At 35.8% G+C, this 10,286-nt stretch overlaps 1 protein-coding gene across 1 annotated transcript; it reads left to right on the top strand.

The window, feature by feature from the left end:
- Positions 1-1,469: 1,469 nt before the first annotated feature.
- LOC147559915 (F-box/kelch-repeat protein At3g06240-like) lies at positions 1,470-2,693 on the top strand. Its single transcript, XM_086659233.1, has one exon. The coding sequence runs from the start codon at positions 1,470-1,472 to the stop codon at positions 2,691-2,693; it is 1,224 nt and encodes a 407-aa protein (XP_086515359.1).
- The last annotated feature ends 7,593 nt before the right edge of the window (positions 2,694-10,286 follow it).

The following is a 10,286-nucleotide window of genomic DNA, read 5'->3' as shown; positions in this document are numbered from 1 at the left end:
CATTATCTCTCTTTATTGCTCTCACTATTCATGTCTCTCGATCTCTCACTGTTTTCTCTCAATCTCTCATTGTTTATTGATCGACCTCTCATTGTTGTTTTCTCTCTCACTCACTCTCTCTCTCTCTCTCTCTCCCTCTCAAACAGACACTGATCCAACGAAGGAAATTGTTCCCTTCGCCAGAACCAGACCTCGAGAAACGTTTTTGGCGAAGGGTGTGGTTTCGAGGATTTCGTGACCGTGGTCACGAAAACATTTTGTGGCCACAAAACGTTTTGTGGCCCTGGCCATTTCATTGCCACAAAATGTTTCGCGGCCACGAACTCTGTTATCTCCACAGACAGATCTATACATACTGCAAGAGAAAGAGGATGAGATAGAGACTGAGAGAAAGAGAGATAAAGATTGCGAGAGAAAAAAAGAGAAACTAATCCACATAGAGACATGTCTACACCGAGAGAGATGGGAATGATCTACAAAGAAAGAGAGAAAGATAGATCTAGAGTGAGAATGGCAAAGAGATAGTCAATGAGAGAGAAAGAGATAGCGACAACGAGAGAGAGATAATGTGGGATAATGGGAGGGAGAGAGAGAGAGATAGTAAGTAAGAGAACCAGAGAAAGAGAGAGAGAGAGAGAGAGAGTAACTGATGGGCTGGCAAATTTGTCGGATTATTAACTGGGTGGGTTATTAGTAATGAGCTGGCAAATTAAATGACTAAAGTGTACTTAAAGGACACGCTACCTCCTTCAAGACTCAGAGAACTGTTACTGTATGCATTTACCATTTTTACCTGCCACACTCACATTTCCATCGACTTCAACAAAAGTTACCTTAGATGTGAGTGTATATAACAAAAATGTTAAGTTCATTTAAAATTTCCCCTACAAGAACTCACACATGGGCCCGTAGGGGTACGTGCCCTCATGGGCCCCTATGTGGGCTCCATAGGGGCTTGCCCCTGATGAGGCTTACTGTACTTGGACCAATGTATATTCACATGGAAATTATCATTGTATAAACCTTTTTTTTTTTGATTTCTAAATCTATCAATTGACAAAATTATGCATATGAAATGGAAAATAATATTGACCTTAATTTGGTACATAAATTCTACTTAAATGCATATATCTTAGCCAAATGTCCACTAATGACACTTGTGGGTGTTACCTCGTAGCTATCGCATTATGTTGTTTTTTACCTTCTTAGTGGTCATGCTTTCCTATCAACTTAAACGAGCGCCCCTAGGTTTTGCTAATTCTCAAGTAAAGAATTTCATTGGGATTATTGAAATCTTTGATGTGGTTGTAAGTAGAATCAAATAGATTTCTTCCGCATCTCATGGATTATTAGATTATTTACATAAGCGCTCAAGCAAATATGGAGAGTAGATGAAATCCTAGACTATAAATATTGTGAACCCTAACTCTTTCGCATTGCAAAAGTAGTAGAGCAAAATGAGCGGCGCGATGAAGTTTTTGTGTCACATTCCTGAAGATATCATTGCCAACATCCTCTCCAGGTTACCAGTAAAATCTATACTGCGATTCAGGTGTGTATGTAAATTCTGGTCGAATTTAACAACATATCTGAATTTTATTGAAATGCATCTTAATCGAGCTATTAAAAACAATAATTTTAGTTTATTGATTAATCACAAATATTGGCCTCCCAAAGGCTACCTAGTTTGTGTAGATGAAGACCCGTCATCATCATTAGCACATGAATTACCATTATCATCAATATTCTCATTACAATCACCAGTAACTTTCCCAGTGGACCTACCAACATCCCATGTGGAAGCTAAAGAAATAGATTACCCATTTAAGTACTCAACAAGGGGAGTTGATAATTTAGGTTCTTGTAATGGGTTGGTTTGTATAAGTTTGTCTTATGGGGAATACATTTGTGTTTGGAATCCATTCACAAATGAATATAAAGAAATACCAAAACAACTGCCAACTGAATTTCCTCCTGATTCCGATATCCATGGGATAAATGCATATGGGTTTGGTTGTGATTGCAATAACAAAAATTACAAGATAGTAAGGATAATAACCTATGAGTCACAAGAACATGATTCCGAAGTTCATGTCTATACATTCGAATCAGATTGTTGGACCATTGTTCCATCGACTCCGTTCGAAACTCAAGAAAGGTTGAGGGGTATGCTTGTCAAAGGGGTCCTTTATTTTCTATCTAAACACACCAATTTCATATTTTATTTTGACATTGTAAGTGAGAGATTCAATGAAATGGCCATACCATTACCATACCTCTTGGAGGACCCTTTTGCCACTGAAATTGGTGTGCTCCAAGGGGATCTTTGTCTAGTTGGACATTGTTTTCAAATTCGTGTTGACTTATGGATAATGAAAGTTTATGGGAATAAATTTTCTTGGACTAAAATGTTCTCTATTGATCAACCAAGCGTTCTTCGTTCATTAAATTATCGGAGGCCAATACAAATTTGCAAGAACGGCTCGATTCTATTTGAGGTTATATTTGAAGAAGAAGATGATTATGGTTTAGTTTTATATGACCCAAAGACTGAGAGTGCTAGATTGATTAAGATGCGTGGCAGTACGGATGGATGGTATGATGTACAAGATTATGTGGGAAGCCTGGTTTCACTTAATTCAGGTACTTATTGTGGGGGCAGAAGAAGCAAACGAAACAAACGAAGTGATTAAGAAAGTGGGAAATAAAGTAGAAATATATCATGGTTATGCGAGTGAAGCACCGCCAAAGGGGAAAACTTTGAACAATATAAAGATGAGATGAAGCAAAAGAAATGATGTCCTAGGTTTGCTACTATTTCTTTGCCATAATGTATCTTTTTTTTTTTTATCGAACTTGCCATAATGTATCTTTTTTTTTATCGAACTTGCCATAATGTATCTGGATAACCATTAGTATAAGAGTTAATTCCTATATGGCCCCCTACTTTGTGACCAGCTTCCTTTATGGCCTCCTTTTTTTTTCGTAAATTCAAATATGGCCACCTATTTTCAAGTAAATGTCATTACTACCCTTCTTAATTCTAAATTTAAAACATTAAAAAAAAGTTATTTCCACCTCACCCATCTCTCTCTCCACCTCATCTCTCCCTACACCTCACCCCTCTCTCTCTCTCTCCAATTCACCTCTCTCTCTCTCTCTCTCTCCAACTCACCTCTCTCTCTCTCTAACTCACCTCTCTCTCTCCAACTCACTCCTCTCTTCTCCGGCAAGGTGGAGAGATTTTAGAGAGAGAGAGAGATAGGAGAGAGTTTTTTAAAGAGAGGGAGTTTTTAGAGAGAGAGTGGAGAGATTTAAAAAAAAAAAATTTAGAGAGAGATAGGAGAGAGAATTTCTTTTTTTAGGTTTGAAGGTGGCCGGCCGGAAAATTTTCCGGCCGGCCACCTTGCCGGAAAAGAAAGGGGTGAGTTGGAGAGAGAGAGGTGAGTTGGAGAGAGAGAGGTGAATTGGAGAGAGAGAGAGAGGGGTGAGGTGTAGGGAGAGATGAGGTGGAGAGAGAGAGAGGTGAGGTGGAAATAACATTTTTTTTTAATGTTTTAAATTTAGAATTAAGAAGGATAGTAATGACATTTACCTGAAAATAGGGGGCTATATTTGAATTTACGAAAAAAAGGGGGCCATAAAGGAAGCTGGTCACAAAGTAGGGGGTCATATAGGAATTAACTCTTAGTATAAATTCTAGCTAACACCAATTTGTGAGGTACCTACTTTTTCTCTTTCAAAATTGAGTATTTTGATGCAAACATTGTGTGATTCTTAGTTGGATGTAATTTCAGTTGAAAACTTTTGATGGAGGCTCGGCCATGATAAGCCAAAAAGGGTGTAATCAGAAGATATATAGAATTCTTCTTTGGTGTTATTTAAGATGACCAACTCACCAAAATGGCCCCCTAAAGATGACCAGCTTCTATTTTGGCCCCTTTTTTAAATTTTCTGTTAGTCAACTTTAACAGTCAACATAACTTTTACATTTTTACCCTTCTTTACTTATTCATAGGAGATAAGGTCACCGTCGATGGCCGACCGATAGCTCTCCGGCGACCCCATCACCTGATAAAAGAAAAAAACTTATTTTCTTCTTGTTCTTCCACTAAACAACCACCGCCATCAAATCTCTTCTTCCTTTCTCTTTTATTCTAGCCTCTCTATCTCTTACATACTCTCTGTCTCTCTCTCTTATTTATCCTCCCAAAACCCAGATCTGGAATTCATCAGACTATGCTTTAACCACGAAATGTTCAAGATTGGTGAAAGAACAAACAATTAGATTTTATATAATGAGGCTTTCGTTACTATGCTTATCTGTTGGCGTATTACTCTGACTCTTGAAAACACCTAAAATATAGCTGCTTACGTATCTTCTTCTCACTTCTTTTTCTTATATCTGCCAGATGGGGTTGGATCACTATCAATTCTTTATATTTTCCTTCCATTAATGAACAAAGACTATTTACATATTTTATTCTAATCAGTTAAAAGAAGCTTCACTCATACTGATCTTCAATTTTGACCAATACCCATTTAAGATTTCGTTTTCTGTTTTCCTTTTCATGGATCTAAATCTTGTAACATTTCCAAAATTTCAAATCATGTGTCTGGATCTTTATTTTCTTATTGATTTGTATTTGATTGACGAGTACAGAGAGATAAAGAGAGAAATAGGAGATTCGTTTCAGGCAGGCAAGAAACCGTGAGTTGGTAAGTCCGGTGTGATTTCGTTGTGGTTTAGTTTATTGGTAGAGAGAGGTGGGAAATTTTTTGATTTCTCTGGTTGTGATTTTTGAATAGTTTATTTTCAATATCACTTGGACTAAATAGAAAACTTATCTTGGGAGTTTTAATTTTCACTCAAACATGCATTAATACATGAACTGAAATTTGATAAAACATATATAATTCACTATTATTTAGTACTATTATGAAAAGGTGGGGTTTTAGTAAGAGGGCAAGAAAGTAATATTGAAAAATGAAAAGTTAAATATGACAGAAATTCCAAAAAGGTGGGGGTTTCAGTAATTATAAATAAAAAGTGGGGGTTTCAGTAATGTGCATTATGAAAAGGTGGGGGTTTCAGTAATTGTCCCTAAATTACATGATCCAATCTCTACAAATCTAAGGTTCTGCATCTTAAAAATCATGCTCAGTGTACAAACCTGACAGCTTTATATCACCTTCACTAGAAATAGATGTGGTACTCCTATCCTTACCTTTGGATCGCAAGGAAAACTTCCCAGATTTCTGTGGCAGAAAATGATAAGATCCAACATTAGCTAAGTTGGGGTTATCGATGTGCGGGCATGAAGGTTGAGCTTGTGAGTTGCATTTGCCATCTGATGTGGGATTAACATCTCTATCATGATGATCGAGTACAGAAAACATTGTGGATCTATAGGAACTTATAAGCTTAAGATCTTTTCTTTTCACCTGTTGGTTCTTTATTGTCCCCACAAATCATAGATCTGAGAATGAGAGAGAAGAGGTGATAAAGATAGGAGAGAGTGGAAGAAGAAAAGAGAAAGGAAGAAGAAAAAGAAAATAAGTTTTTTTTCTTTTATCAGGTCATGGGGTCGCCGGCGAGCTATCGGTCGGCCATCGACGGTGACCTCATCTCCTATGAATAAATAAAGGATATGAAGGAATGGTTTTGACAAAGAAGGGTAAAAATGTAAAAGTTATGTTGACTGTTAAAGTTGATTAACAGAAAATTTAAAAAGGGGGCCAAAATAGAAGATGGTCATCTTTAGGGGGCCATTTTGGTGAGTTGGTCATCTTTAGGGGGCCAAAATAGAATTAACCCAAAAAAAAAATAAGCTGATTCCGAATAGAAATTCTATGTGATTTGTCGTGATCTACTACTCAGTGGATCAAAATCATTGTAATCATGAATCATAAGCCGCATAAGATCTACCTAGGTATGCTTAGTTTTTCTATTTTAGTGTTAAAGGGCATAAAATTGGTTACGGATTTTTTTACTAGAACTTCAAAGTTCCGAAATTTGAAGTTTCGAGAACTTTCAAAAAAATTTGTGAGTGCCCAAACTTTAAAGTCTTAGAACTCTAATGTTCTTGTTCCAGAACTTCCAAGAACTTTGGTTAAAAATTAATGGGTCCATTTCAAATTTACGTCGTTCAAATTGATGGTTCATGCTACACGTTTTTAAGATCAAAAGTAAAAAAATTTGTTGTTTACCCATCATTTTCAGCTTCACCACCACCACCACTTCCGACCAATAACAACAATGAATTGCTCGAATTACATACACACATGTTTGTCACATTTTTCTTGACGCTATTATAGTAGCACAAATAAGTTATGTAATATGTCTCACACCCGCGCACCTACAGACATTACGGTAGGAGAATAGAATGTAGAAAAAATTAGGGGTGAGTAAAAACTGAACCAATCGGCCAAACCAAACCAAGTCGAACCGCACCGATCGGTGTTTGGGCCGAACCGATCACCGTTCGACTCGGCTCGGCCAAAAAATCGAATAACCCAAATCGGTTTCGTTTGACCTCGGCTTGGGTTTCTATAAACCGCTCAAACCGAACCGATCGATCCTAAAGAAAAAAGAAAGAATAATTCTGTAAAGTTAATAATAATTCTAAAGTTAGAAAGTGTTAAACGAAAAAAGAAAAAAAAAATTAGAAAAATCCTAATCAAGTCTTCCAAGTCCACTGTCCGTTCTCCTTACTAGTTGTTGTTGTCAGCTTTTTCAACCGCAACCTATTCAACTTGCTTGAAAGGTTTTAGAGGTAAGTCTTCACTGATTTTCTATGTACCACAACCTATACTTAGTTAGTTACTTAAAATTTTAGATTTTGCATTCGCACTTATATATTTTTTATTATTATAGTGGAAAATTACGATGAATTTTTAATTTTTAATTCTTATTTTCGGGTATATGTAATGGTTGAAAAGTACGATGAATTCTTAATTTTTATTTTCGGTATATGCAATGAAATGAATAACATTAGTTTACCATATTCTCTAAATTGTGTTCGGTTAAACCGATCAATCGAACTCAACCGAGTCGAACCATGTCGGTCGACCGAATGATCAGCTCGACTTCGGCCGACGATTTAATCAAACTGCCGCTTATTGGTTCGACTTCGGCTCAAGCCAAAATCGAAAAAACTGACCGTTGCTCACCTCTAGAAAAAACTAAAAACTTAGGGTGAGTAAATCTCAACCACAAGATTTTAAAGACTTTAGGGGGGGGGTAGTGGAGCAAGACTTTCGCGGACTCTTGAGAGTCCGCGAAAGTCTGAGGCATTCAAATCCAGACATTTGAGAGTCCACGAAAGTCTGAGGCATTCAAATCCAGACATTTGAGAGTCCACGAAAGTCTGAGGCATTCAAATCCAGACATTTGAGAGTCTATGAAAGTCCGAGGCATTCGATTGTAGACAAAATATGTCCCAGACTTTGGTGGACTTCATAGTTTGATGAATTTGTGAAGGATTTGGGACAAATTTGGAAGCCAAAATGTCTTTCAAAAAACAAGAGACATTTGAAGTCCATCATGTGATCAAAAAACAATAATAGTATTAAAATAATAAATGTCTACCAAATGTCCACAAATATTCACAGATGTTTACGAAAGTCGAAAAATATATTTTTGAAATGTTAGTATAAATATATTATTTCATGTGATTAAACAATAATAATAATATTAAAATAATAAATGTCTACCAAATGTCCATCGATGTCCACAAATATTCACAGATGTCTACGAAAGTCGAAAAATATATTTTTGAAATGTTAGTATAAACATATTATTTCATGTGATTAAACAATAATAATAATATTAAAATAGTAAATGTCTACCAAATGTCCATCAATGTCCACAATATTTACAGATGTCTACGAAAGTCGAAAAATATATTTTTGAAATGTTAGTATAAATATATTATTTCATGTAATTAAAAAATAATAATAATATTAAAATAATAAATATCTACCAAATGTCCATCAATGTCCACAAATATTTACAGATGTCTACGAAAGTCGAAAAATATATTTTTGAAATGTTAGTATAAATATATTATTTCATGTAATTAAAAAATAATAATAATATTAAAATAATAAATATCTACCAAATGTCCATCAATGTCCACAAATATTCACAGATGTTTACGAAAGTCGAAAAATATATTTTTGAAATGTTAGTATTAATATATTATTTCATGTGATTAAATAATAATAATAATATTAAAATAATAAATGTCTACCAAATGTCCATCAATGTCCACAAATATTCACAGATGTCTACAAAAGTCGAAAAATATATTAGATGTCTACAAAAGTCGAAAAATATATTTTTGATTAGCACAAATATAATATGCATTACACATTTTGTCAATGGACTCAAGATCTTAAAATGTCCCCAGGACATTTTGTCTATAGATCAAATGTCTTGAAATGTCTATAAAGACATTTTGTCTACAAACTCTCAATGTCTTGAAAATGTCTATGAACACATGTTGTCTATAATAACTCATCCGAAATGTCTTGAAATGTCTACGGGACATTTTGTCTATGAAAGTCTGTGAAAGTCCCGCTCCACTACCCCCCCCCCCCCCCCTAATCTAAAGGTAATGAATGAAGTATAGTTCTATCATCCATATATATAAAGAGACTAAAACTTTATACGAGAATCATTTATATAACAAAGATAAATAAACCTCTATCCTTTACACCTCATCATCATTTCATACCATGAAATGAAATTGGTTTTGAAAGAAAGATTAGCGGAATAAAGAAAAAAATTCTTGGAGTTTGAGATAGGATTACTCGACCACAACATTGGTTCGGTGAGGAAGTGGGGAGATGTGACAGAGAGAGAAAGAGAGAGAGGGAGAACTGGAAGGGATAATTGAGTTATTTTTACCACAAAAATTTGTTATGTATACCTATTTAGGTGGAACTTTGAAATGGACAAATTGTTTAGTAAAGTAGTCGTCAAAAATCCTCAAAGGTTGTGGGTCCCAATTTTAGGTTAAAAGTTCTAGATTTCTCATAAAAATGAATAACCCGCCACTTAGAAGTTTTAAAATAAAGATTTGAAACAATAACGTTGAACCTTAAAGTTCTCTAAGAAAGTTTTGAACTAATAACGTTGAACTTCAAAGTTCTTAAAAAGTTCTGAACCAATAAAATTTGATAAAGGTAATTTTGACAAAAAAAAAAGAGGGGAGTCTGAAGAAAATTGATTCCGTTAATAAAAATGGGGCCTTTAGCAATACATTTATTTCGGGGATGCGCCTTTGAGGCACTGAAACTGTATTCTGGGGATAAAGACTTAGTCAATTAGATTTGACCTAGGAGGCAATCTATCTAGAGTCCAAAATTGACTTGTTTGTTTTTACCCCTTAATATTCGTTTCCCTTTTTTTTAGAGTGAGGAAGAGAGAGAAACGATGGCAGTGATGGTGGTGGTCTGGAGTGGCAACAGTGGTTGGAGGTAGTGTTGCAGATGAAGACCTGTGGTGGTGATCTTTATTCCAACAAAAAAAATTTGTTGACGAAGAGTTAAATACTTTTATATATGAGATTTCCTTTTACGATTGTGCACAAAATCAATTATTTTCTCTGATGAAGCTGGTGACAGGTGGTCGCCTGCCACGACAAGAAAAAAAAAAAACTAAATGGTAGGAGAAGAATACTTTTGAAAGAAAAGATAAATATATCTATTGGACATTGCTCTGGAAAAACAAAAAAATACAGGGTACAAAATTTTGAGTGACATTTTTCGGATTTTTTTGTTTCTCTTTTGCTTCCTCTTAATCCCCACCACCATTCTTTCTCCAATCTGGTAACGGTTGCTGACAAATGACTATTGGCACTGACTTTTAAAAAATAAATCAATATCTTTTCTCTTCTAACCACCTCCACCGGTTTTTTTCTGTTGAAAGAACCTCCATCGCTTCCTCGGTTCCTCCCACCATCATTTTTTCTCTCTCCTCCTTTAACTTTCTCACCCCTGCCCTTCTCTCTATCTGTGCCAGCTATCCTCTTCTCCAGAAAATGACTATTGGTTGAGAACTATCTACTCGAACCAGATCAGTTTTCCAAATGTGCAGACGCCCGCTCGTGAAAATTCATCGTGGCGAGCGGATAGTGCATGCCTCAGGCCTCGGCCTTCGGGCTAGTTTACTAGCCCATCGGACTCGGGCGTTCCCGACGGGTTTGGTTTCTACCTCCACTTCCCCCAGGAATCTCAATTGGATCTGGGCTTATATATGTTTGGGAACATGGGCTTCT

Source organism: Eschscholzia californica, unplaced genomic scaffold, assembly GCF_041429995.1.
Source record: "Eschscholzia californica isolate CP2 unplaced genomic scaffold, dmEscCali1.0.p SCAF_2, whole genome shotgun sequence".
NCBI lineage: Eukaryota > Viridiplantae > Streptophyta > Magnoliopsida > Ranunculales > Papaveraceae > Eschscholzia > Eschscholzia californica.
This window is presented reverse-complemented; position numbering and strand designations above follow the sequence as displayed.